This window comes from Amblyomma americanum, chromosome 4 (assembly GCF_052857255.1).
Source record: "Amblyomma americanum isolate KBUSLIRL-KWMA chromosome 4, ASM5285725v1, whole genome shotgun sequence".
Lineage (NCBI taxonomy): Eukaryota > Metazoa > Arthropoda > Arachnida > Ixodida > Ixodidae > Amblyomma > Amblyomma americanum.
In genome coordinates this window covers 213500130-213527725 of record NC_135500.1, presented here as the reverse complement: position 1 = coordinate 213527725, position 27596 = coordinate 213500130, and the positions used below count along the sequence as shown (strand labels likewise).

Here is a 27596-nt window from a genome sequence, read left to right as displayed (position 1 = left end):
TTGCGAAAGAATGAAAAGTGGAAAAGAGGCGACGAAACTTCCAACACCTCTCGGTGAGCCAGCTGGTTTTGTTAAACGAGAACTTCACAGAGCGACTGTGGACGAGGGGGGTTAAGAGGCAAGCAGGGGACCCGCGCATAGCACCGACTTTCAATCAACTACGTTTTTAAGAGTTAAAGAACACCATGTGTTCGCAGAGTTGAAAAGGAAACAGCGGCTGGTCGCGGCCGCCCCAATCATTGATATCGCGTAACTTTTTGCATATCTGTTGCAGTGATAGCGCGTGTTTCTACATCCTCTGCCAATTTCAAAACTCGGGCGTTATATGAAAAATAAAGAAAGAGGACAACAAAAAACAACAGATCATTTCTATAGACTTTGTCGAAAGAAAACAAGAAATTGGCCTGCATGATTTCCAGGACGCTTTTCTGCATTACTTGAATGCTGTGCTCGAAGTGTTGGTGCGACTATGCGGCTGCCACGAAGGCAGGATCAATGTCAAGATCGATCAAGGCAATCGGCTGATTTGCGCTATCGGATACGGTTACTCGCATCAAATAAAGCTCCTGCGACCAGACGACTTTGGTATAATTTGGGCAAGAGTGTGTGCGTGGGTGTGTGTGTGCGTGCGTGCTTCTAGATTTCTGCGTACAACGCACGAAAAGCCCTTCAAGGCTGTGAAAATAGCAGTTCCCGGAAGAATTCATAATCGCTGCAGAACATCCCATCCTGGGCAAACAGGCTTAAAGGTAAGCTGAAATGGTTTTCTGAGAGTTATTCAAGAATTCGAATCTATGGAGCTTCTAGGCAAAGCATGCAAAGTATTTTTGCACTAGAATTTAAAATGGTGACGTAATCGTCGATTACAAACTCGACGATGTTCAGACTTCTTCTTACTGCGTTAAGTAAGCGCGAGGAAACACCTTGTGACGTCATTACTCCCGAACCTTCCGATGTCGACTGCCCTCTCCTGCATGCTGCTGTGTGTCGTCCGATACCGCGAAACAATGCTTTGCGAGATTCATCTTCAACGGCATTGGTTTTCTGCTATGAAACAACTGTTTATTCGCTAGAAACGTAGTGCTGTCGTATGTGACGTCATTAATGGGGCCTCTGCTCATCGCTGTGCACTGCAGAGAAGCCTCAACGCCGACGCCGCTTTATTCGGCGATTACATCGCCATTTCAAATGCTAGCGCAAAACGATTTTACAGGCTTTACCTGCATGTTTAACACATTCGGCGCTTTTAGGCTCATCGAATTCTAAAACCTCTTCAGTTGCCCTTAAACAGCCAAGCGAAGCCTGTAAAACTGGCTTGCGTTTCTCTGCGTTTCTTGTGTTTCTCTGTGCGTTTCTCTTGCGTTTCTCTGTGCAGCAGTGCATGCAATCCTAGCAGCAGGAGGCGCTGACGCCTTCAGAACGAACTATAGACACATTCGCTTTCTCTTTATCCTGCTTGGTATATTTTCTGCCGCGAAATTTGATCTTAGCGTGACTTTTTAAAAGTTTAAAAGATAAAATTTAAAAGATTTTAAAGATAAGTCTAGCCATTAAATTGGTTTTCGTCAGATCCCTTGTGTCCAGCCGGTGCCGCTAAACCTGGCGGCCTGTCACGCTCTGTTCTGCAGCCACTCACTCATTTTCTTTCTTACATCACAGATGACGTCAACGAGCTATTTTTAGAAGTTCAAAGCCATGCACCCCGTGGTGGCAGCCAAGGGAACTAGAAGTGTCTGTCTTAAATTCCTGGTAATGCAAACACAGAGGACGATTGGCACGAGAGAAACCCAGATGCACTGTAGGCCGAGATCGTCTTCAGTGCCCTCAGTTCCTTAACTCGGGCGCTTTCCAGTGCACTAACATCGCCACACAGGAGCACATAGTCACGTGACAGTGCTTAAATATCTTGTTGCTGTTGAAATTCTTCATTCAATGAATCGAGTACGAGCCCCGTTTAAATCTCACGGGTGTTATTTTATGCTAAAGAAAAAATAAGCCACACAGAAGTTCCTGTGAAGAAAACAACTGAAATGGGCATTTCTGAACATGTTCCACAACTTTTACGCTGAAAATTTTGCGCCTAGTCAACAATGAAAAAGCCAGCTACTTTACCATCCTTAATTAGCTAATCAGGAACATTTAAAAAATACGCTGACTTATTCGACTGTCTTCAACCTTGCACAGGACGGATCCTCGCAGACAAAAGCCAGGCACAACTTAGCTGAAACATCCTGTTCAGCACACGATAATCTTGTAGGTAATTCTGTACACGCGTTCGACGTGACATTAGAGAGATTTAGCCATAGCGGATACGTACTCGAGTGGACGTATGCCGGATTACCAGGTGAAGCCACGCATGCGCAGTGGTCCCATCTGGCCCCGCCCCTGCCACTATAAGTGCGTGGGAGGCGTCTGGTAACACCGTATAACGCCAGTACGTCTTCCTATGCTAAATCTTCCTGTAAGGGTCAGAAATGAACAAGAGGATATAATCCACTCACATAAAAATCGAATAGACAGAAGCCTGGTGACCTCTTCCAACTGTTCTCATCATATAATTTCAAATTTCTGAAATCATTTTACCCGCCGCGGTGGCTCAGCGGTTAGAGCGCTCGGCTACTGATCCGGAGTTCCCGGGTTCGAACCCGACCGCGGCGGCAGCGTTTCGATGGAGGCGAAACGCATGCATAGGCGCCCGCGTGCTGTGCGATGTCGGTGCACGTTAAAGATGCCCAGGTGGTCGAAATTATTCCGGAGCCCTCCACTACGGCACCTCTTTCTCCTTTCACTCCCTCCTTTACCCCTTCCCTTACGGCGCGGTTCAGGTGTCCGCCGACATATGTGAGACAGATACTGCGCCATTTCCTTTCCCCAAAAACCAAACAATCAACAAGAAAGAACCTGTCATTTACGCTAATGAGGCAGCGCCCGTAAGGCCGAGTATCGCGAAAGGCGTGCATTCCCGTATTTACTCGAATTCAACACGTTTCTTCTTTTCTTCGTTGATAATGGAAGTGCAAAGTCGCACCGCGCCTCTCGCATTATAATTGAATCGGTAGTACCCAATAACTGAATCACTTCATTATCTGTTCCGCAATAGCAAACGCGACCTTCGCGTTACGAATTTTTCGCGTGCTGTATTCGGGCAAATGCGGTAGTTTTTTGACACTGCGCTCAGTCAGGCCTCACGTCGAAGAACCCAGCGCCTACAGGCGGTGCAGATCCCCAGCAAAAGCAAACGAGCAATGTAAAAGAGGGTGCAAGAAGTGTCTCGTAAACGTAACTAAAGCCCGTGAAAAATGGTGGTGAAAAGCGTGCCTGTGACGCGCTAGCTCAAGCGCGCAACCCACGCACCGGTGGAAGAAAGCCGGTTTAACATGTCTAAGGACATGCCCAGAGAACGAAACTTAAAAAGACACGAATAAAGACAAGGACAAAATAGCTCCGTTGCGTGGTTCTGGCGTCCTTGCGTTAATTCGCGTCGCGTTAAGCTTCAAGAGTAATCCACAAACAAGCCCCTGATAGTGTGTTCCTCAATCAGAGCGAACTTCGACGCGGAGGGTTCCGGGCTCTCAGTCCTGCGCCCAGAAAGGAGAACGAAATAGATTTATTCCATGAATCGGGACAGTTGACGTGGTTGGCTTCTTTTCCGAAGGAAGAGGCCAGGCTGTTCGCTGTACATGGAGGCCTGACCCTCGTTGAACACATCGGAGAGAACGGCAGGAAGGCGAGAGGGTGGGGAAGGCAGGAGAGCAGGAAGCAGACACACGCGGTCGACAAGCACGAAATAAAACAAAACAAAAAGAATAAAGTGTCCCCATACAGAGGGTGGAATGCCTTGTGTTATACACAGGGCACGGTGTCCCCCGTAAGGTGACCCGGGGTCTCGAAGAAATAATAGAGAGAGGAGCTGCAGCACGTTGCAGGAATGAAACTGGGGCATCATTGACACCGGACGCCAAAACGTAATTAAGTAGTCTGTGTTTTCTACAGTAAACTAATAAACTACGTAAACTGAATCATCTCCCTTTAAGCTGCTCAAAGTATACGCCAAAAACTTAAATTGTAAAGTCGCAGACCACAGATAGCGTAGCCATTTTAGGGCAGCGTTATTGTGAAAATTATTGTCCGTGCTATGAATAGAGCATGAAATTTGAAGCGTCAGCGGCGAGACCACGTGTTTTGAGAATTCTTCAGTTACCAGCCTTTGATCCCTCTACGCATGATCCAAAAAGCGCTGTTTTTTTTTTGTTTCTTTTCGCAACTAATTGACCCTGTGCTCGTTTGTTCAGCGCTTTTATTTTCCCTCGTTGCCAGCGGTTTAAGAAGGGATTAATTAATATTACGTTTTATGGGGCTTAACGTCCCAAAGCGACTCAGGCAATGAGGGACGCCGTAGTGGAAGGCTCCAGATAATTTCAACCATCTAGGATCTTTTAACGTGCGCTGCCATCGCATGGTATACGGGCCTCTAGAAGAATTTCGCCTCCATTGAAATGCGACCTTCTCGGCCGGTATCGAACCCGCGTCTTTCGGGCCAGCAGCCGAGCACCTGTCCGTTCAAATGTAGGAATTAAGACGTACTCATGCTTTCTGTACACCAGCGCCAACAACATTGTGATTTCAGTCCTGCAACGTTAATCAGCTTTTATTAGACCCCGGGATCGTGGTACATGCAACACCCTGTACGTTCGCGCGTGCCTGCAAACGGCGGCTGAATGAACTCCTCACATCTGTGGACACTGAACGTTTCATGTATGACCACCATCAGCAGCCGAGATCTCAAACACGGCAGGTGTAACTGGCGAAACCACGAAATACTGAACCGCTCGTTTTCGCACACCTCTCGCGAACAGCAAACACATTTCAAAGACACACATCCGCCGATACGCTGTGTGCGTGACAGTGCAGCGTACGCATGTACCAGATCTTTCCTCCAGCATCGAAAACGCAGCAATATCGACTGCAGTGTCTGTGAGAAAATTAAAAATAAATTTAGTGCCTTCCTTTCTGTTTTTTTCTTCTCTTATTTACAATTTTTTAAAGCGACCCCACTGATTCTCTTTTTCCCCCGTCTCCTGACTTAGAGCTTGAGCTCATTTTTTATAGGCTTCCACTGCGTTCAAGGTCTATTTTACCTCTTATCCTGCCGTTGATAATGCGAAACATTATTCATCAAGCATTATCCTGTGCATGAGCTCAATGTGAATTCAATGGCCAATGTCGCTCGAGATGTGGGTGGGGAATCGAATAAGAGCGCAGAACTTGTGATGCGTGAATCATGTGGTCCAGGTATGCAGCTCTGCTCCCGCTATACGTTTTGACGCCGCGTTAATTGTTAGTATTCGCCAGCCTCATGAGTCCAGGAGAAGCGAGTTTGGGTTGGGCTGAAACTAACGAAGTCGTTGCTTGGAATGGATTTGAAATGAGACCCCTCTAAGGCAGCCTTGGCGCGTCGTCCAATCTTCAAAATATATATATTAAGTATCGTTCAGGACAGAGGTTATATTAATTAAGCTTAACTCAATGTGGAAGCGTCAACAAAACAATACGAAGAGAGGGAACATTTCTCGAAGACTTTCCATGAAACAACACTCGCCGCTAAACACTGCAGTCGAATCAGCTGCGCATACGAAGCTTAACGCAAATAAGTTACGAGACGCCAAAGAGAAAGAGAGAGGGAAATAAAGAAGCAGGTCCTCTCTGGGTCAGGTGTTCAAACTCAAAATGTCGGCAAAGGCACGCACACATACACACAAGCATACGCAAAGAGAAAACAATCAAAGCGTTTTAACGATCTACGCTCCGAGATGCATGATGGCCAATGCTGAGCATAATATCAATAGTCAGCAAGCCTCCAGAGTAAGGAGTTTTACCGTAATGCGATCTGCTTCCTCGAGGCCTCAACTGCGCCCGCGCAGACGGCCCCGACGGGCCAGGCGCTGAAGTACACCCGGCACAGCGCATGCGCAGTCGGGGCCCCGCGTGAGCGGATGACGGTAACCCATCGCGCTACGCTAGAACTCTCTAACATCGGGTCCACCACATGCCCAAACAAAGAATAAGGTGCGCCTAGATGGCGCTGTGAACGCATGCTGTGCTGGCGGCTACACATGGAAACACTGTGCCGTGTCAGTTCGCGCGCCTCGACCAACAACTTCTCGTGATATACAGGTACAACTCTTTGGTCTATAGAAGAACGCGGAAAAGAAAAATATCCAAAAACCAAACTCAAACGTGAACAGCGCATGTAGCCGACACTTCCCACTCGCTTCTTGGAGGTGAACCGCGAGAGTAAGTGCAAAGACAGACCCGAGTATACACACGAGTATACAACTATATATACTTACTACACGTACTGAACAGTGAGCGCAGTGAACATGCTCCTGGAGCGTACCGGGAGCACTTTTGTTGTGGTATAGTATATTGGAGTATTGGAAACGAGTGGAGGACTTGTTCAACAACGGCTGGTTCTCTCTTATTACTCTTTTTTTTCTTCTTAATACACCAGCTCAAAAATATAGGCTCACCCCTTTCTTTTATCAGAAATACGGTTTTGTTCGAGGACTTTTTTTCATTCCCGCCTCACCGGGCTGGCAAAAAAAAAAAAAAGACTACTGAACTCTTAGGCTAAAAATATCCGCGAGCTTTGTTGGCATCTAAATCTAAAAACAACGCTCTTTGTAGTACATCCTACTGCGTGCTCTTCCTTTTCTTTTGCGCCAAATAGAAAAAAATACAGATAGAGAATTTTGATCGATTTAAATGCGTCGGTACAAAACTTGCTTGCCCGGTAAAGAAAATTCAGTATGTTATACATTTCGCGCATCATAAATACACACGAATGACACAAAGACTTATGATATATTGGTTAATGTTTAGTCCCAATTACGAATGTGTTCCACGTAGCCTGTTTACTTTCTCACTGTATACTGATAAAATTTTAGAATTGTATTACCATGATGAGGCAGGGTTGCTCGTCTGGTTTGCGCTTCTGCAAGCCCATTACATTAAATATGTTCGTTTGTGGATTCAACGCAGCCTACCTCAAACTTTCAGGACGCAAAAAAATTTCGAGATAACTCTCATAGATTTGAGAAAAGGCAGCAACCGCCAAACAAGCACTTAAGCGTGTACTGGCTCAACGCTTTTTAAATCAGGCGACACGAAAGAGTGAGAGGGCGTGCCTCCAATTTCTAGAATAACCACAGGCGCGCAATTGGACCGCGCGTTCCCTTTTATATTGTTTGCGCGTGTACACGGTACTAACTTAGAAATTACATTCTGAACACGAATACGTCTATAGGGGATATGCCCTCTGGCGCACTCCTTTTATAAAAGGAAGTGCGCTAAAGGCTAGCTCTCTCCCTCTACACTCCTTTCTGTGTAGAGTGTAGGCGCAGGCTACGCAGAAAACTTTTGCTAATAAAAAAAGTAGCCGCGGTCTGCTTATCTGACAGGCTGCCAATGTCATGGTGCTCTGATCTTTAACAGTGAAGAAATATAGCTTTTGCTATTTGGCGCAGATGGAAAAGGGAGGGCACCCTATAAATAGATGGGCCGCGACTGAGAGTAGACTGGATATGTCGCAGATATAATGACAAAAATCAGCGACAGGAAAAAAAACTGCTGATGAGTAACTGGCCTCCTAGTTGAAAGCAGGAAAATGGCCCCTCTTCTCCCGCCATCCACCCCCTCTCCCCCGCTGCCAATATACACCAGCGAGTACAGACACACACATCGACGACCGTAAACGCGCGCGTAACAAGAAAATGAGCGCATATAAACACAGACGCCTCACTCCTCTCTCGCTTCTTCGGCAAGGTCCGTGTCGGACAGTTTTCTCGGCGCGTGCTCGACCCACTTATACGCTGCTCTCACTCGTCACTAGGCCTTAGCTCGGGGTCCCCAAGAAACCGCAACAACGAGGCAACAGCAGGACCGGAGTGCAAAAGAAGACGTCTGTAATCGTCACGGAAAAGCCAATGTAACCAAATGTCGTCAAACTTCTTTTAAGAGCGTTCGCTCTTACTCATCACGTTTCTCGATTTCTTGGGGTCTGCTAGCATCTCTCTTCGGCGTGAAATTTTCCATGTCCGGGGAATTCAAGGTGGCGACCCCCACAGTAAATCGATACAGCAACCAAACTAGTGATTTATTGGTGACGTCATTAGTATATCCAATTGGTGACGTCACTTATAAAGATGTCAAATTCGTATTTCCGTTGGTTCTGACGTCACGCCCGCAAGATTGGCCGCAGAAATACCCTGATTGAGGCCAGAAAATGGGCAGTTTAAAAATTCATCAGCACTGCAACAAGCCGCCGCCCGGCTGCGAAAGACTGCGGTGGATGTTTCAGTAAAACCGTGGATATAGAAAAAAAAACACGCCGGAGCTGCCCTTTAAAAATGCAAGGTTGAACTAATTCTTTTTTTTTGCTTCTTTTCAAGGAAAGTAAACCTCTTCTTTAATTTCGTTTGTACATTTTTTTTTGTAATGTCTGGTTTCTCGGTAACCAGGTGTACTAGTCTCTTGACTCGTAGAGTGAAAAGGAACAAAAAGAGGAGAGACATAGCTAGGAAATATTTCATGATGCACTTTGGACTGGTAATGTATTCTTCCCTCGAGTTTCTTGCTCTTTTTTTACAATGTTTCACCTGCTGCAATAAGAATTCCGTCACATAAAGGAGCACCCGGACCAGTTTCTAAACGTAACATGCTGTCGCTTGCCTCGTAAGTTACTGTTTAGAAATCCTGAAGACCGTAAGTTTCGTGCTTTTGTGATCCATCATAGTTGCCATCCCAGCCTCCATCCATCTGCACTTCCTTGTGACGTCGAAGCTACCCTTTACTTCTGGGGGCTTCAACACAATGGCAGTGTGGCATATGAAGTACTCGAGAGCGGCTCTCCGATAACTCGCGACGTGTGACAACTAAGGCCCTTAGGCCCTACAGAATAAAACAAACAGCGACTACACCTTGCAAAACTGCAACTCCGTAACAACACACCTCACCAAAACTAAACCCTCGCGCCCGCCTCTAATAACTTCCTTTGAGCGAATGTCCCTGCTTTCTGACCGACATTTCCATCTGATTCCGCTTCAAGCTCCATCACTACCCGCCAGTGAGTTCCACGCTAACGGGAATGAAGTTTTCACGTCCAATTTCAGCAACATTTCAGCGATACAGCTGATCGTGAGAAGTTTCGCACATACTGCACCGAACGCCAACACCTTAATTACGAGATGAGCCGGACGTTTAATGCGACTTATGTACGCTTAATGTTTAGAGTGGGCCAACCGCCATTTGTTACCAGTAACAACAGGTGTCACAAGTAAAACGCAACATGTACAAAGAAACTCTAGCGTACAATTTACACTGTGAGCTGTAATTCGCTCCAGCCCACTCTAAATCCATTGGCGACACTGCGAAACGTTAGAGCAATGCCTCTAAACCATCTCACGTGACTTTCCCCACATGCCTCCTTTTGACTCAACCATGATCCACCCTCAAATACCAATCTGCGCGCAAGACAGTCCGAACTTCTATGGCGAGGCCCACGTGTCGCGGTCATTCCTGTCCAGTTCCAGCAGAGAACACACATTGACGGTACAACGGCAGCTGTTGCAGCAGTGGTTTGCGTGTCTTTGCTGCGCTGCACGAAGCGCCGCGGTGGCCCCTTCGGTGGTGCAGGGGACCGGCACCAGACCGAACGTCCCCGCCTCTGGCACTGCGTCCGGTACCCGCTCGGCAGCACTTAGTGCCTCCGGTCTTGTGGAGGCTACAGTATCGGACCCGGAAACGCGGTCTGCTACGAGTTCCCGTGGGGGAATCGGAAAGTGCCATTGGGGTCACGTCGTTAACCATGTACAGTAACAATGAAGCGCGATCCGTACCGACCGCGAGTGAGTATCGGGGAAGGAGATGGCGCGTCCCCGTAACGGTGGCCACAGGAGCGTCGCCGCACTTGACGTTGCTGTGACCGCTACGATGAGAGTGGTCCTCTATCTGGCGGCTCCGCGTTTGCGGTTCATATGGACCAGTTTTTTTTGTTCGTTTTTTAACGCGCAACATCGGTTTTGCAGTTGTGGTCTCATTCTTTGTGGGCATTGAATCTTCTGAAAGCCAGTCTCTAGAACGATGTGGCACCGCAGACGTCCAGTGCGGTGACGCTCGGCTAAAGCTCCCGGCTCAATCACGAGCAGACGACCGTCCTCGTCAGGTCAGGCGTAGTGGTCCTTGCTCCTCCGCGCCAGCTAGCAGCGCGGCTTTGGCGCATCGATAGAGATGGTGGGGAGAAAGGGCCCTGGCCACGCAACAGGCCCTCCTCAGTCGACGAGCAGGTTGAAGAAGAGCTCGGCCGAGGCATTGGCGGGCGGCGGGTTGCGCACCCAGAGGCGACAGCGGACGCCGATGACGACCGCCGTGCTGGGCTTTCGGAACTGGACGGCCACCAGCGGCGCCATGTAGTCGCGGTGGCCCGTGTACGGAAAGAACTCGGTGCGGAATCCCTGGTACGGCGTGTACACCACGCCGCCCAGGTTCTCGCGGTCCACTATGGTGTCCCCCTCGCACTGGAGAAGCACCAGGCCCGGTTTGAGCAGCGGAAGCAGCGGCGCCGGCAGCAGCTGCGCGGCCTCGTGCTGGGGCAGCGGCGCAGGCTCCCAGCCCGGCACGTTAGAGAACTGGAGGAAGACGCAGGGGTTGCCTTCCTTGTAGCCGAAGTCCAGGGCCGCCGTGCACTCGGGCGCCACGGCGCGGATGTCGAAGAGGCACACCTTGCCGTGTTCGGGACGCCGCCCGAAGCACTCGGTCACGTTGGCGTTGCGTGAGGCGCGTACGGGGTCGTAGGCCGTGACGAGCTCCTTGAGCTGCGCCGTCAGTTCGGGCCACTCGCGACCCTCGTGCGGCAGGCTGCCGTGGCGGAACCTGCGCGGGCGTCATGCAGGCGAGGTTTTCGGGAGCGCTGCCAATACGCCAGCCAGAGAAAGCACTGGTTCCCCGCGGGTGATTCGAGGTTGGGGAGCAACGGTCACAGTGCCCAGAAGCGACAACGCAGCAGTAAAGATAGCCACGGAAAGTCCAGGAGGTGATCAAGATAACCGATCGTCTGCTGGACCACACTGGCAAGGACAAAGTATATATAACAGCTTTAGTGGAGCATGATTCAAGACAGGAAACCTTTTGTTATACCATGTACTGCACACTTTCTTATTGTTGGTTGTGCTTCCCGAGCACAAAAAGTAATAGATGGTTACAAGCCGAGAAGCTCCAAGCAAAGACAAAAAAAGTCCAGCGTGCTCGCATCTTAACTCTCACTGCATGTCGTCCTTGCAGGACTTTGGGCCGCAAACAAGACGGCCAGTCGGTGCTTAGAGAAATGTGACCGCACCTGACGCAATAGACATGCAAAGAAGGGACGAGACCACCTGCTCACCAGATCATCCTGTGCTTGCCTCTGGGCCGCGGCCAGACAGTGAGCAGGGAGGCGTCGTCCGTCCACACCATGTCATCGGTTTCCCTTCCCGTGGAGAGCAGTGTGGCCACCAGGACAACGGCCACCAGCACTATGGCCACCAGCACGGCGATCCACCACATGACCCGCGGCTTGGACAACCACAGGCTGACGCCGCCCGCGGGCCTCTGCTGCTGCTGGTCGGCGGACGGGGCGCCGTCCGCCTTAGCTGCCCCATCTTCGGGACCATCCGCAGCCGCCGAGACCGTCCGCAGGGGAACCTGGAGTCCCGCGGAAGAACGGTCTCCTGTCTTGTTTTGGCTCGGTGCGCTACCATGGCACCTTACCAATTATCCCAACAGCCTGTTCAACCGAACCACACAGTCATAGTGTTCTCGCACGACTTTGTAAAATGAGGAACCGCGGTGAACTTACCTGCGTCAAGCCTGATGTTATAGCTATGCATCACCTTTCACAGCATTTCGTTCCTACTCAACGCTCCAAGCATATGTCGTATGCAGACGTCCCTTTACAAATTAAGCAGCGTCCTTCCCGCACAAGCGCCAACTACGTTCGTGAATATGAAGGTCTATAGCGGACCGTAAGCATGATCACATCCACGTCATGCGTGTTTGTTACGGAGACAGGGAATCTCGTCCGGGAGTGCGCAGTGCCATCAAGAAGGCACAAGGGCACCGGAGCCGACTTCTCACTACGCAACGTACACCGGCGCCGGATGCAGAGTCACTGTAACTGCCTATTACTATTGCCTCACGTCCTGTGTGGCAGTATATATTAATAAGACACACAGTACTGCGCTCATCTAGTGTGGTTCCCTCCCGTGCCTTGCTTGTCCCCTGTGTAGCTTTAATAATAATAATAATTGGTTTTTTGGTGGAAAGGAAATGGCGCAGTATCTGTCTCATATATCGTTGGACGCCTGAACCGCGCCGTAAGGGAAGGGATAAAGGAGGGAGTGAAAGAAGAGAGGAAGAGAGAGGTGCCGTAGTGGAGGGCTCCGGAATAATTTCGACCACCTGGGGATCTTTAACGTGCACTGACATCGCACAGCACACGGGCGCCTTGGCGTTTTTCCTCCATAAAAACGCAGCCGCCGCGGTCGGGTTCGAACCCGGGAACTCCGGATCAGTAGTCGAGCGCCCTAACCACTGAGCCACCGCGGCGGGGCCCCTGTGTAGCTTTACGTGTTACCCCTTTGGCTCTCTACTCTGAACAGAGGTCAACAGTGTTTTGGCATTGTGGACATGTGCCGGATGGACATGTGCCATGCAACTGAGAGAGGGGCCGCGTACCTTTTCGGGCTCCTGCTCGGTCTGCTCGGGAGGTGCCATGGCCGGCCCGCTGTGGTCCTCCACCACCACAGCGGCGGCCTGCAGCGGGGGCGGCGCAGCGGCCTCAGCCGAGGCCCTGGAGTCGGTCCGCTGCTGCTGTTCGGGGCTAGCCGGCGCCGGTGACGGCACCGGGGTGCGCGGGTCAGAGGGCGCTCGCACGGAAGCTGCGCCTGCGCACGAGAGGTACCGGACACAGTGGGAAAACCTGCACGAAACGACTTTCCCGGGGATCAGGTGAAATTATTCGTGCAGGCCTTCGCACACCGAACGAACGGTTAAATAAGTGTTCGGGTGACGATAACTTCAAAAGTTCGACCGCTTTGTGGGACGAACAGTATCACGAATTGGTTCGTCAGCAGCTGATTAAGAAATCAAAAATAAAAAAAAACTACGGATTTATTCAAATTCGACCTTTCGACCGGGGATCGTACTTCGTCAAGAATGGTGGTACAGCTCTTTTGTAGGCTTCCTTGGCTTCCACAGCGAAAAGGTTGAACAAGGAAGGCACTTCTCAGAGATGTATTGTCGACATTTCGATATATATATATATATATATATATATATATATATATATATATATATATATATATATATATATATATATATATATAACTGAAAAATGCAGACTGTAAGAAAATAGGTTTCTGCGCCTTGGCGGCAGGATTCGCTAACGTTTTAGCTTGCATGTGAGACAGGCATCAGTCGCTTTGGGACGTTAAACCCCATAAAACTGAGATATGTATGGGTATGCCCAGATAAAGACGATAAACAATGTCTAATGACCATTTTTTGTATCCAATGAAATTTTTAAATGTGATGAACAAATGTGTCACCATAAGGGATTGTTAGCTTTAGAAGAAACACTGTAGTTTTTGTTTTCTTTTAATTGTATGTCACACGAGGAGAAAAACGCCGCTTTTGCGATTTCGCAAAATCGCTAGTTTGGATCCCAGAAGAAAGCAAAATAGAATTTTGTGCAATCTGCTTATTTTTTCAGTAATTGTACGCAACTTTTCTGTTGGAATCAATGCAAAAATATTTTTTGGCTTCTATAATTTTGCAGCCAAGAAATCGCAAACATTGTTGGAAAAGCAAGGCATTCCATTAAGGGCAGTTTTTAAGACAATAATGGGACAAGGAGTAAAAACCTAGGGCTGAAATTTTTTTTAGTATTAGTCCGTCCTTTTTACTACTTTCGGAAAAAATTTGTACCTTTAGGATGGACACATAATCTTAAATTAGCCGTTGAAATAATACGAAATTCGGACAATTTGAAACAAGACGAACATTTACAAAGGTTTAAAAATAGAAAAACTCCGATTTTCTTAGTTTCCCTGAGAGACATTTAGTACCTGTTAATTCTAGAGAAAAAAAAAAGTGTTGCAGTATATCGTTTTAAACTTTAAAACTAAAGGCCTAACATATACTATATTTCGTCCAGCTACAATTGCTGTATATTGTTTGTTAAAAAGAGTAACGGTCACTAATTCGACTTGGAACTGAGTGTATATTATTTCTGTTTCTGTGGGGGTTTAACGTCCCAAAGCGACTCAAGCTATGAGGGACGCCCGGTAGTGAAGGGCTCCGGAAATTTCTAACACCTGGGGTTCTTTAGCATGCACTTACATCGTACAGTAGATGGGCTTCTAGAATTTCGCCTCCGTCGAAATTCGACCGCCGCGTCCGGGTTCGAACCCGGGTACTCCGGCTCAGTAGCCGAGCGCCCTAACCACTCAGCCACCGCAGCGGGTATGAGTGTGGCGAAAGTTACCTCATTCGCCAATGTTTGTCATTACCGAAGGCGCAGGCAGCACTACATATGCACTACGTATGGACATATGCACAGAATCGTGTTGCTTCTGGGATAAAGGGGGGGCTTTCCAGCTGGCTCATTCTGGAGCATGCAAAAGCACAAACCACAACTCTGCCATTTCGTGCACTTGCAGTTTAATTAATCGAAATATCGTTGATCTAAACGCTATGAAATATTGAGCTAAGTGCTTGCTAAATCTGATTCCAAGCCAAATTGGCATGAAATATTTTTGAAGTAGGGCAAAATTCTGAATTTCATTAGCCAGACGTATAGAATCCACGTGAGGAAGCAAACGCATTCTTATTTTGACGCTTACAAGCAGAAGCATGCTTCTAAGGTACATCCTGAGACTTTGCCATTGTGGTAACTAAAATGAAACCATATTCGCTTTGTTCGAAGTCGAATTCATGACCACTGCTCTTTTTAATGCACAATATCCAAGTAATGGTAACTGAACGCAATATTAGCATTGCCTGTGTTATGCCTCTAACTTTGTAGTTTAAAACAATATAATACAACACTTCTTCTTAGTCTCTAATTATTAGGTACTGAAGGTATAGCAGAGAAATTTAAAAAAAAATCCGACAGGGTGTTTTTTCTTAATCTCCGTCAAAGTTCGCCTTCTTCTGATTTCTGGATGGTTTCAACGCCACTCTAGCGGTACAATGCGGCCGCTACCCCACGCCTCCCCTTGGTGACGTCACTAAGAATTAGGAGGTGGCGTTTTAGGGCGTGATTAACTGGAGCCATACCCGCACCAGATTTCCTAGTCTGTAGCTGTCAACCCAATGGTGTCCAACGTGCCGCTATTCCGGCGCCGCTAGCAAAACTTAGAGCGACACTGACACGGGGACCTGTGGGGCCGCTCATGTACACGGCGCGCCTCTTGAGTCCGACAGCGGGCGGCTTTCCTACGACGGAGGCACGGATGTGCTCTTTCTTGGAACATCTATTTTTTTTAATAATTTCGAAAAAATGAAACTACGCATCTCCAAGAGACGATCTGCGGCGAGCAACAGCATTTTTAGTGCTTCGATGAGGTTCAGCATAAAAAAAAAAACAGCAGACGGTTTAGCATGGCTAGGAATGGAATTTCGTGCAGTAGCGCTAGTTACGGTGGGCACTTAGGGTCCTTACGCGCTAAAGGCATTTGACCTAAAGGCCTTTACCGTAAAGGTACTGTGCGATGTCAGTGCACGTTAAAGAAGCCCAGGTGGTCGAAATTTCCGAAGCCCTTCACTACGGCGTACCTCATAGCCTGAGTCGCTTTGAGACGTTAAACCCCCATCAACTAAACTAAACTTTACCGTAAAGGCATTTGGACTGAAGACATCTGACCTAAAGGCCGTTACCACAAAACGTTTTGACCTAACAGCATTTACCCTGAAGGCATTTATCTCTAAGGCTTTGCACCGTGCTGAAGGCCTACCTGTAGGCTAGTGGGCCGCCTGTCACAAAGCAGTCTTCAAGTTCGCACTATCGGGGACAAAAAAAGTCTCCAGGACGCATGACCGGGAAGAAAAGCCGATAGCTCCGTTATTAGGCGGTTGATCCAGGCCAAACTTGAGGGGAATAACAGCCGGACTCACGCGCTCCAAAGCCAGGCAGTTAAATTGGATGTTCGGTAGCACATATTGCAAACGATGCACATATCCTTTCCCCCGAGCTCTACAGCCTCCGCTGCTAGCGGTCGCAGTAGCTTCAAGGCAACGCGCTCCCGTATACGCGACCCCACAGAATGTCTCGTACATAAGGCACAAAATGAAAGCGGGCAATAAATCGTGCATCGTACTCACCCTCTAAGGAATCACTAAAAAATAAACCTCCACATCTCGACACTCGACCGGAGAAGGCTCGTTCAGGTGCACCTGCGCAGCAACGACCACCACAGAACGATGAAACGATACAGCGGGCAACCAGTGCGGCTGGCAAATAAAGTCCTCGGCTGCACAGAACTTCGGTGAGTCACCGTGGCTCTAAAAGACGAATACAAGGCGTGTCCTTGTCTTTCAATCAGCGCCACAGTTGCACAGTACTACCGTCAGGGACGAATTAGACAAGGAGTCACGAGGACCGACACAACACTCACCGCTGCTTGCCACAGCCCGCTCTGAGGGGACTATCGCGCCCTGTCGCGTGCATCCGGAGGTGAAGGGAGCAGGGCCAGCGCGAGTGAAAAAAAGAAGAAAAATCAGCGCAGTGCAGCCCTCGTCCGTTCGGCCGCGTCCGTCAACAAACGCGAGGGAACAGGGGCACCCTCCCAATCAGCGCTCCGCTCACGCCGCTTTTATCCGCGCCAAGGAAACGCCTTCCGCGACGCCACGCGTGTCTGACGGGACGGTGGCCCCATTGCAGCGACCGCGCGAAAGACGCGACGCGGAGGGAGAGGATGAAAGCTACCGGTTTAGATACACTTGCGCAACTGCAGCGGCAGTTTTGTGCTGTTCGGGAGCGGCAACATCGCCCGCGATTATAATTGCGGACCCAGTCGAAAAACAGGTAGACAGGAGCGTGTTTGGGCGAGCACGTACACGGTACACGTGCGCCGCAAAGCAAGGTCAGAGGCGCTGCGTCGCGTAGGGTTCCTCGATGCTGCGCGCTCGCTCACCAGGCTGAACTGCGTTTCGACTCGTCCCAGCAGCCAGCGGAAATGACCGCACTCACTACAATCGGGCAGCGCTGTAGAGCTTGCAAATGGACCCAAAAAACGAGGACCAGAACTTTACAACTTATATCAGACAGCCTGTTGTCTTTTACGCTAGTGCTGTTCACGCACTGGCATCAAGAGCCAATAAAAACTGTTAATGAGGCCCGTGTATACGACCTGACAGCATGGCTTTTAAAGCTACAGCAAGTTTAAATAAAGGCCACGTAAAGACTAAAGACGTAAAGGGGACCGAGAAATTTTGCATAGGAAAGCCATGTTCAACGCTATTTTTTCGAAGAACAACCTCCGAGAATGAGCCACAGATCCGCCCCTGACCTTGACGCCCTTTCTGTTGTTGCTTGAAGGGAAGAATATGAATTAAGACGTCTGACACCGCAGACTGTTCAACTTCGCACGATGCATTCGCCCTCGACTGAGATGGGACCAGCCACCGCTTTTACGGCTCAAAAAAGCAACCTGTGTCAATAAAGCTTCATGGCCCTGGATTACTTAAAGGCGTCCGTAAAGACTTTTGGAACATATTAATACGACGGCCGAGCTACACTCTTGCTCAGAAAATTGCCATTTACTACGGATTTTTAAACCTCATCCTTTTCCTTTAGCGACGCTACTACGTTACAGTCCCTAATTTCAAGGCAACGGAGAAAAATGGCAGCTACTAGGAAGCTTCCGTCCTGCGTAACAGATGACAGGTGACAATGGGAGCAGAGCAGCAAATAAAGTTGGCTGTGAAAACATGGTGAGTCACGGGCCCATGTCAGCAGTAATCAGATTAGCCGCGCGGAAAAAAAAAGTACATTATAAAGTCTAGCCCCTTGTGTTCAGTGGCAATTTGGGCAAAGCTGTGCAACGAACAAGGGCGACAGAAAGTAAGACAACACACGCGCTGACTGCAGACAACCTGCACTGCAGAGCATCACGGATACCTCGCAGTATGGATGGATAAGGCTGAACCGTTTAAATCGGGCGATGGCTCAAGCCACCTAACCATGACTTGTGAAATTTCACTCTTGTCTTGATTTAGCCGCCAATCACATAACCTTCGCTTGGTTACTTCTACCCGCTTAAAATCTTTTTTTCCTTTACTGTCGTTAAACCCCAATGCCTTGGATTAATCAGCCCCGCTGCTTTCCACTGTAGGGTGAAGCCCTTTACAGAAAAGTATCAAGTGTTCAGCCGTTTCCTCCTCCTCTCCGCGCGCAGTGCAGGCGACTACGAGCAACCTCTAGCGCAGCAGAAATGGCAAGAGGACTGGAACCTCTCATGGCCAGTTTTCGACCCTAGACAACAGCGAAAATACAGATCCCTTGCCAAAAATACTTACGGTAGGCGAAAGCTCTGCAGGACTTTTAAATAAAGTTGTTACCAACCAACCAAGGTTATTGTATAAGCGGTCACCCGTCATATTGAGCGTATTTTGCAACCTTTGCGAGAAAAACAACAACAAAAGGTTCAGGCCCCTCTAAGCAGAGCGCTACAAGTTTGATTTGCGAAAGCAGGGGAATGTCGACCCGAGCAAAACTTTCGAGTGGCCTGGTTGGTCATGCTTGAAGAATCTTGGCAGCGCAAAGGGAGATAAGGGCATACAAAAAAAAAAGTGCATAGGCAAGGTACACATTCACTGCCAGTCCCGCATGTTTGTGTTTCTTTATATGCCCAGGCCTTCACTATGAGCTGCCAAGTTTCTTCGCCAGAACAGTTTAGAGTATGTTAGGTCGGCAGTAACACAAAACCACCGCACAAAAGCCGTGCAGCCCTTCGCAAACACGAAACAAGCGCAACAAATGCAGCAGCAACGTGATTGTGTCACGCTGGGAAGGGGCCAATGCGGTGCTTAACATGCTGAAAGCAACGAGCTCCGAACTTCCGATGTCCACACAGTTTCGGAGTTGCAGTTCTGAGGAACCTGTACTCAAACCTGCCGCAAGTCGCGCTAAATAAACAGAACACTGTGTGGGCGCATACATCCATACACTAAGGCTACATCACCACAGCGCCTAGAAGAATCATTCTCAGTCTGGGGGTTTACATGATCCCGACAAAAGTCGGGGTAAGTAGGCTGTCGGGCCTAAAACCGGTTGTCGGGCGCATGTATACGCTATAGGGGGTCGAGATAAGTGATCGTCGAGTCGAGCTGGGCCATCCCGACTGCGGGGGGTGGGTTGACTCGGCCCGGCCCGGTTGGAAGGAGCATGTATACGCTGCCGCGTCGGCTTATCGCCTCTTCTCTGGTCTGGCGGCGCTGCGCAAACCTGGGCCCTCCTCCTCCTCCTCTTCTAGCATCCGCGCGTGGTTTGCTTGCTCGACGCCAGGGGTAGCGGCGATCTATGCCCGGCTATGCCCGGCATGGTCAGCCCGACATCTGGCGCGCCCTACTCGACGCGCAACGTCGGGCTCATGTAAACAAGGCTAGTAATGAAACCGCAATAAAAGGCAATTATTATACTGTGTCGAGGTACTCTGAAACGACGGTGCCCTCAACAGAGTCTTTCCGGAAGCACCGGTCACGGGCGAAGTTAAAAAGCCGCCACATTGATTTCATGAATTACTCCATAACTTTGATTTATTTTCCCTTTTTTTTTTCGTTTCACCTGCGGCGGAGAGGGCGGCGCCCTGTCTGCCACTGGTCCCCGCTGCACTGATTCCCAACGGGTGGCTGCCCCATGACAACATATACAGTAGTCGGGAAAACACGCCGAACAAGCGTCTGGACACGTGGGCCTGAATATCGGGCCCTGCTCGCACGCATTAGGGAAACGAGCCTGCACCTATTTCTGTAAATAAATTCATGCAAAAGGGCAAATCTGCCCGATAAAAAAAAAGAAGCTAGTGCAAGAAACGGTGGAGACCAAGCTCCCCTCCCCTTCGTTTATGGGCGCTATGCGCGGCTCGTATAATGTCTGGCTAAAAGTGTTAGCGGCAACGCACTCTTCCCACCGATTGTGTTAGCTCGCTAAGGAATTGTTTTCCAGTCCAATTTATTTTCCAGTTTTGCTCTTTTTCTCCCGCGGGCCCTGGACGGTGTCAAGGGTTAAATGGTGCTAATTAGCAGCTTGACGGGGTACTAACGATCGCTTACAGGGCACATGCATCAACGCGACAATACAGTCAGTAACTGACAGTACACTACTATTAACGCAGCCTTGAGACATAGTAACGGCAGCACTTGTTAATAATTCGGATCACTAATGGAACCCGCAATGCGACGGCCTGAAGTGCGACGTGTCCAGGCGGTCGGGACAGACCATGGCATTCTCATGCTGAATACTATACTGCATGGAAGCATTGCGCCTACTGGATCTACCCCCGCAAGCTGATTCGTTAGGGAGCAGCTGATGGCTGTGCTTATTCCGCTTACCTTTCCGCTTCACTGATGTCAGGTTAATAATAAACACGTGGTCTGGCGCTACAGCCAAGCAGTTTGCGAGTCATTTCCCAATACAACACCTTATAGAACATTCTGAAGTTCGTATTTCTTCCGTTATTAGTGCAGTCAAGACTCGCCCTGAGCGATCGCTTTTGTGTCAGGAGCAAACTAAGATTCCGTTACCTGGACGCTGCATACGTCGTGGACATGTCATCCGAATGTATATCGGACAGCAAATAAGTCTTGTCAAGTGAAAAATAAAAAAGCCTGCGACGCATCAAATAATACGGAAAAAAAGGTGTATAATCTTGCTAAGGTTAAATGTGGCCTGAGGCCTATCGGACTTGTAACACAGGAAATTTTTAGGCATGCGCAAACATCGCTGGTAGTATACTGATCGCCTAGATCGCTGGTAGCCAAACGATATGTACTATGCTGCTAATCTGTGGATAAAACAGCTGATGTACTCGGTCTTTGCACAAAACCACTCCCCCTTTACTCTTAGCTTCGTACACCTCTTTCAGAAAATATCTGCTGCGCACCCCCGCAAAACATGTGGCGTTTGCCCATATATGAATGCCCTCACAACGTTAATAAGACTACACGTATTCCTGAACTTCCTACAGCTGAACCTATGGGTTGGACTATTCGGTTTAAACGGGAAAATCCGATAAAAGTACGCCTAATTCATATTTTGAATTCGGTTTTAACCGAAGAAGGTCAGTAATCCTGACACTTTAGGCATAGCTAGGTGGATATTGAGTACGAGTTGCACTCAGTCGAAGTTGAATATTCATCAAGTAGGGAAGCCGATGAAACGGTGATAGCGTTAGATAAGTTCATATTGGAAAAGCAGCGCACAAAAGACAGAGGACCAGAAGAAAGAGGGACACAGGACGAGCGCTGTTTCTTCTGGTCCTCTGTCTTTTGTGCGCTGTTTTTCCAATATGAACTTATACCAACTCGCCCGACCGAACGTTCTACTAAGCGTTAGATAAGCAGCGATGATGTGGTATTTGAGGTATATCTCCGCTAGTTTGCCCGCTTTATACCGAGGAGCTCCACCTCCTCATAGCTGCTGGCCGAGTACTGTTTGTTCACTATCGTCGCCCGCTTATAGCAGTTACCCGAACAAGTAGTTTTATCAACAGCATGTAGGACACTGGCACGAACCCGTGCATGCCCTCACAAAAAAGTGTCATGCTGGCGAAGATTGATCGGCACTTCCATCGCTACCATTAACTCACGGACCACGTGATGCCCCGGCTTCTCTTTAATCCAGCGCGCAATCAAAGATAAATGTCAGCCTAGTACTTGGATGTAAACATCCACTTCCGTTTTTGTCTGCCGGCCATCTCATTTAATTTGCGTTACTTGTTTAATTACGATAGCAATTCATCCTACAAACATCGCACCAAATGCTACCGTTTGAACGTTACCGTTAACTGTTGGTAAGCAAACTGTTTATGCTGAAAAAAACGTGGGGTATATACTCTAAGTGACTTTTGACCACACAGTGTTGCCAAATAAGTAAATCACTGAAAAAAGTAAGTCATGCATACAAAATAATATTGGCCGAATAAAACCGCAAATTTAGTTCTGAATTAAAAACTTTGAATGACAGTCGATTTGCGTACTTAGGAGAAATGCGAATTAGGCGCGCTAGCAGGTCGGTTCTCCTTTCGGTTCCGGTGTTCAGACCCAATGTTCCTGGATGCCAGCTGTCCGGATAGCGATAATGTCCATATATGCAAAATTGGTCATTCTCTACATTCTTAGATCCCTGGGAGTCTTCGTACCCCTCCTGGCGCAGTGGTGCAGCGGTCAAGCGATGCGCCACTGCCCTTCTATGACTTGGGTTGCGACGCAGGTTGCTCTTCCCGAGCAGCTTCTCAAGATCAATTGAACTGCCGCCTGACACGGTGGGCAGGTTGCTCCAGGTGAGCAGCGTGCCACAAAACTGGCTTCAGACAGGCAAACACAATGGCTAAATGCGTGGAATGGCCACTATGGACACTAAAACAATGTCCACCGAATTTTCAAAAAATAAAAACCGAAAAGTCCAACTCCTAGTTATACCTCAAGTAACCACATATATCCAGAAGAGCGGTATTCACGTCAAAGCCAAATATTCCCACCGAATACTGAAAGAGGACGATATCGGGTCATCGACGTCCATTTCCGGATGTCAACTGCATATATCCGCTAACAGCCGTTCAGAATTGTTTCTAGATGTATGAAAGGCTTTCATTTGTGGACTTGGAAGGGATATTCGACTGAAGATGTTCATTCGAAACAGAACTAGCAGAAACACATTCAGTGATCAGGATGTCCCATGACATGAGAGGCAATGACGGATCATCACTTGCCCGCCTTCACGTCGGCTAAAATATTTTTCATTAAACAGCTCTCTCTGCCCCGCATCACACCGATCGTGGCGCTTCAAGAAACTGCACAGCTCAACACATTACATGAGCTGGTGCAGCAGCCGTGGTGGTCGTAGAACAGCCTTTTGCACGCAACGCGAACGCAGGGCTCACGCTTCAATTCAGCCGCCGCCACCGCCAGCTCTTCCTCCCTGGCATTTTGTTGAACTTAGCGACAACAATCCAACAGATATACGTCAACCAACATCAACTCGAGCGGCGGCGTCCTTTCGCGATCCAATTCCTGCACAAGATGCCCAATTGCCCCATATGGCTCCATCGTGACATACGTAGATGCAAGCAACCTGGCCTGCGAAACAACTGCTGTTTACTGCCTTTGCAAAACTCCCGGAACCTCCCTCCTTCTCCTGCGCTGAAATGCTTGCTGTTCAAGAGGCGCTTTGCTCTGTGGCCGCCATTCCCATGCTCCCTACGGCCCGCATTGCCATCAGTACTGTCGCCCTTTACGTAACACGGCTATTCCGACACGTCGGACGCAGTTCAGAAATTTGCCAAAACATCCATCGTCTGGAAGTTCGTATCCCGCAGTCAATTCGTATTAAGTGGGTCCCTCTCGAGGCGCCAAGGTTGTGCAGATTATGCGACCCGCATAGCGAACCTAACCTCGTCATGTTATCGGTTCCTGTCCTAGCGAGAAAGGAGCACCTCCAGCGCCGCACACGTGCTCTCGTCCCTCCATGGGAGATCGTTGCGCTTCGGGGTATCCGTACGTGTTGCCCTTACTCCTCCTGCAACTCGAAAGTGGGTCCAATTTCGAGACACATTGCCGCCCCGGGTGTCCAGTCTGCAAGTCCCGGAATATAGAGGCCGATGTACACCACCTGCTGCAGGTTTGCCCGGCACTGAAGCTGATGGATCCGGCACCTGGCGGCAGCAGACCACTCGCCGAACCATCCTTCGTTATACACAGTTTAGATGCATGGACCGCATCGCCGCTGGCTCCTCGACTTCATTGTGTCAGCCAACCTTGTTTTTTTTTTCTCAGTTATTTAACCATCCTTTTCATGTATCCATCACTACATACCCCCTTTATGCACTGAAGCAATAAATATCGCTTCAAAAAGTGCATATATCCACGGGGCTTTTTCTTTGCTGCAGAACGCAAGTATCCGCTTCGCGCCCGCTTCATACGGACGTGTAGTGGACATTAACCGATGTCCGGAAAACCCGGAAGGAGTGAACAGAACACGTCTGACAGAGAACTCGGTACTTGACATGAGCTGATAGACCCGGTGGTCTCACTTGAAAAAGCGACTTCACTTCTGCTACAGAAACCAAATATCCGCCTTGTATACGGGCGCATAGTGGACATTCGGAATAAACGAAAGGGGCCACAAGATGTACGATAGACATCTGGTTATTTGAAACGGACCCGGTGGTCTTTCCCTATACAATGAAGGGTCTGATCGGTCTTGCTTTCCAGCTACAGGCACAGCCAGGAGGTAGGCTGCCTCTGGACCAAAAGCTCACTTGTTTTCAGTTAAGTTAGGCAATAAAAAAATTATAGCAAGACTTCATGACTTACAGAATAGCTCCGGGTTTAACAGAAAATATGGCTTCCATACGTCGATATTCTCGTCGACAGGTCCAGTCACGGAGCAGCAAAATAGCCGTTAACTACCACTGAATGAAACTGAAATACCTCGCCATCCAAATGAACATGTTTCAAACCTGTTCATGTCGTGCCTTATAACAAATCAAAACGTCGGACTGCATAAGGTATCGCGAAACTAATATCACATCCTCTATGTCCAACAAGGCAGTACTAACCATACCCGCGACTTGCTTCGACGAACGACATGGTATCACGGCAACAAAAACTGCAGGGTGTATCTAGCTCCGAAGCCATTAACAAGTTGGTATGAAAGCTGCGCATCTGATGAAGACATCAACAGTTCGTAAAGGAAAAATGCTAGAGTATGAAAGTTTTGGACAATGAAACTGCACGGCTACAGGTCTTTATCATCCTTAAGCTGCCGTGCAGAGTATTAATTCGTTCACAGCCATTTGCAATGCGTGCTCTCTTCGAACTCGAGGAACGTGTACATAGCCACCAGACGTGATCGCCAGCGATCGGGGTCCGTATGTGCAAGTCACTCAGGTCGCAGCGGAACGTCTGGAGCAAGCAGTTCAACTCGCGCATCCCTCCCAAACCAGGGCGTTCACCACGACGGCCCACTTGCGCAGGGCAAATGCGCAGCCTGGGCAAGGAGCGCGGTTTCAGTCGGATCAACTCACCTGCTCGGACGCCTAGCTAACCCCACAGCTGCCGTGGTGTGCGACCGTACGCTCCTCAGCTGTCAAGGTTAGGGGGGCACGCGTCATTGCAGCGAGTTCTCGATTGGACTGTGACGTCACCGGCCTTCAAAGCGCGCCCCGACGCATTCGCCGCCACGCTCTGCGCGCGCTTCGTCGCCGCGAGGGTGTAGCAAAAAAAAAAAAAAAAAGTACCCGTCCGGCGACACCCAACCCTCCCGTGCATTGCGCGACGTCGCTGTGTCCAGCGCGCGGTTCTCGCCCAAACACCCGTAGCGCTGGTAAAACTAGGGCGCCTATGCGGCCTCGATAGCGAGCAGTAAACAAGCCGCTCCCACCTCGTCGTCCCGAAAACACAAACGCCCAAGCGTAGGCGGAGGAAAAAAAAATGCTAGGAGGCAGAGGGAGGCGCGCAAAACGTGGGATGCGGAAGAGCTGGCAGAGCGCATCGATCCGCGGGCAGGCTCTCGAGACGCCATCGCCCCGCGGCCCCGTAGCCGAACAGGCGCGTGCTTGCACTCGGCACCCAACACGACAGACAAGCTGGCCGCTGCACCCCACCGCGGCTCGCGATCGTGCACCTTGCCGAAAACGAGCCCGCTAGGCGGAAGCAGTCCTCACCTGCGTGGCGACGTCCATGGTGTATGGCATGGCCGAAAAATCCCGCGGCAGTGCGGTAGCGAGTACTGGGCGCGAGTGACGCAAGGCGAGGTGCACGGCGGTGGTGGCGCGAAGCGACGACGAAGGGAGGCGTTCACCAGACGGCGGCGCGCCGCGCATGCGCCGTGCGTCGCACTTCCCCAAACCGCGAGACGAACGCGCCAGCAGCGGGCGGTTGCGGCAGTTGCGCTCGCTTCCCGTTTCGGGAAGAGGCCAGCACACTTTACGCAGGCTAATAATGTACGCTTCTGCGTACTCAGATTCCAACCTTTCCAAGGCAAGATTCCGCTGGCGACGCATATCTGCATTAGTGCACAACCTGTAGCCTGGAAGCAGCATTCAAATGCACATTAACATTACAAGGCTTTCACTTGGTAATGCCAGCTGAACATGGGGAAACAAATTAAACCTAGAGGCAGAAAGAGGCTGATGTCACCCCGAAGAGCAAACCAAGGAACAACAACAGCAGCGGTGCAAGATAGAAAAAGGAAAGCTTTATTATCCCAATCGTAGTGAGGTTGCTCCATGCATGAGCAGAGCCTCACTAGCGAAGTCCTTGCTTGCTTTAAGATCAAAACAATTCGTTTCCGTTTAAAAAGAGCTCAGCTTGCAGCCTCACACTGCTTGCCTTTCCTTTTTAAAAAAGTGACTGTTCCTGCCCTGCGACAATGTTAAGAGAAGGGACGCAAGGGCTTAGGAGTGAGCGGACAGGAAAAAGTGGCAGATCTGGAACCGAAAGGCACGCAATGGGGAAAAAAAAGGAAAAATGTGTGGGACTGAGAATTAGAACAGAAGAGAGACTTGTTGCAGGGTTCTTTGCGCACTTCCATGGCGTCTTTCAGAGCAGAGTGTTTTTGTGCACACCCCCTTGCTTTATTCTGGGTGTACTGGTAGCCGATCAGTTGTCTCCTTCATCCGAGCAGTCTTCGTCGTCTTCTTCCTCCTCCTCTTCAGCCTCTTCCAGCCAGGTCAGCCACTGGTTTACCTGCATTTGAAAGCACCAGAATGTCAGTTTGCATGCAGGAAAATGCACATAAAGGGTGACCATGGCTAAGCAGCCTAACCAGCAATTGAAGTTACCGTCGACAAGGCAGACTCAATGTGAACCTGCACGAAGTTTCAAGCCATGTGGCACAAAAATGCCAATATCATGTAGGCTAGACTCCAATACAGTCGTGTCCCATTAATACGATCCCTGATAACATTGACGACTGATTATGGACAATTTTTTGGGGGGACCAAGTTTTCTCATCTAGTTTCGCCTCGTTAATATTAGAACTCGCTATATGGGAATGGACAGTGATTACAACACAGACTTTGCCAACCAGCTGTTCCCTTTTGTCTACTTGGGTGCTCTGTATTAGCAGCAGGCTTCTTCCTCTTCTTCATCACCCAACAGAGAGGACAAGAAACTTTGAGGTGATTCCCTACCACCATGGGATTTCACATGGGCTGAAAAAAGTTTCCCAAAAATTTGGAGTGAATATGGTGTTTTCGGCTCTCCGAAATCTTTCCAGTCTTTGCGTCCGCATCTCCGGCTCCAAGCGAGAACCTGCCTATAAAACAAAGCACCAAACG

At 49.2% G+C, this 27596-nt stretch overlaps 2 protein-coding genes across 6 annotated transcripts in view; both read right to left on the bottom strand.

Moving 5' to 3' along the window:
- LOC144129284 (eukaryotic translation initiation factor 4 gamma 2-like) overlaps positions 1-27596 on the bottom strand; it is a 176328-nt gene that overhangs the window by 120841 nt on the left and 27891 nt on the right. For 2 of the 3 annotated variants that reach the window (XM_077663303.1, XM_077663302.1), the window contains exon 8: positions 26491-27003. The exons of the other annotated variant lie outside the window; for it this stretch is intronic. In XM_077663303.1, the coding sequence (XP_077519429.1) occupies positions 26917-27003 (87 nt within the window). In that variant the 3' untranslated portion in view covers positions 26491-26916. Of the gene's footprint in view, positions 1-26490; positions 27004-27596 lie in introns of those variants that run through there. 3 annotated transcript variants of the gene reach the window in all.
- On the bottom strand, positions 3590-26121 carry LOC144129290 (sodium/potassium-transporting ATPase subunit beta-2-like). Of its 3 annotated transcripts, none has more exons than XM_077663314.1 (5): positions 25980-26121; positions 16417-16488; positions 12769-12977; positions 11438-11736; positions 3590-10929 (listed from the first exon to the last, which is right to left on the bottom strand). In XM_077663314.1, exons 3-5 carry the CDS (start codon positions 12805-12807, stop codon positions 10329-10331), a joined length of 939 nt encoding a protein of 312 aa, XP_077519440.1. In that variant the 5' UTR covers positions 12808-12977; positions 16417-16488; positions 25980-26121; the 3' UTR covers positions 3590-10328. The 3 variants fall into 3 exon arrangements, with proteins under 3 accessions (XP_077519440.1, XP_077519441.1, XP_077519439.1); XM_077663315.1 differs by lacking the exon at positions 25980-26121 and adding an exon at positions 25341-25416; XM_077663313.1 differs by lacking the exon at positions 25980-26121 and adding an exon at positions 16710-16922.

What these genes read in the sequence shown, in the direction of transcription:
- LOC144129290 (XM_077663314.1), bottom strand. Translation starts at nt 12,807, where the DNA reads ATGGCACCTCCCGAGCAGACCGAGCAGGAGCCCGAAAAG. An exon ending in CCGAGCAGGAGCCCGAAAAG is followed by an intron (nt 11,737 to 12,768) that starts GTACGCGGCCCC and finishes GCGGGACTCCAG; the next exon opens with GTTCCCCTGCGGACGGTCTC. An exon ending in GGCAAGCACAGGATGATCTG is followed by an intron (nt 10,930 to 11,437) that starts GTGAGCAGGTGG and finishes ACGCCCGCGCAG; the next exon opens with GTTCCGCCACGGCAGCCTGC.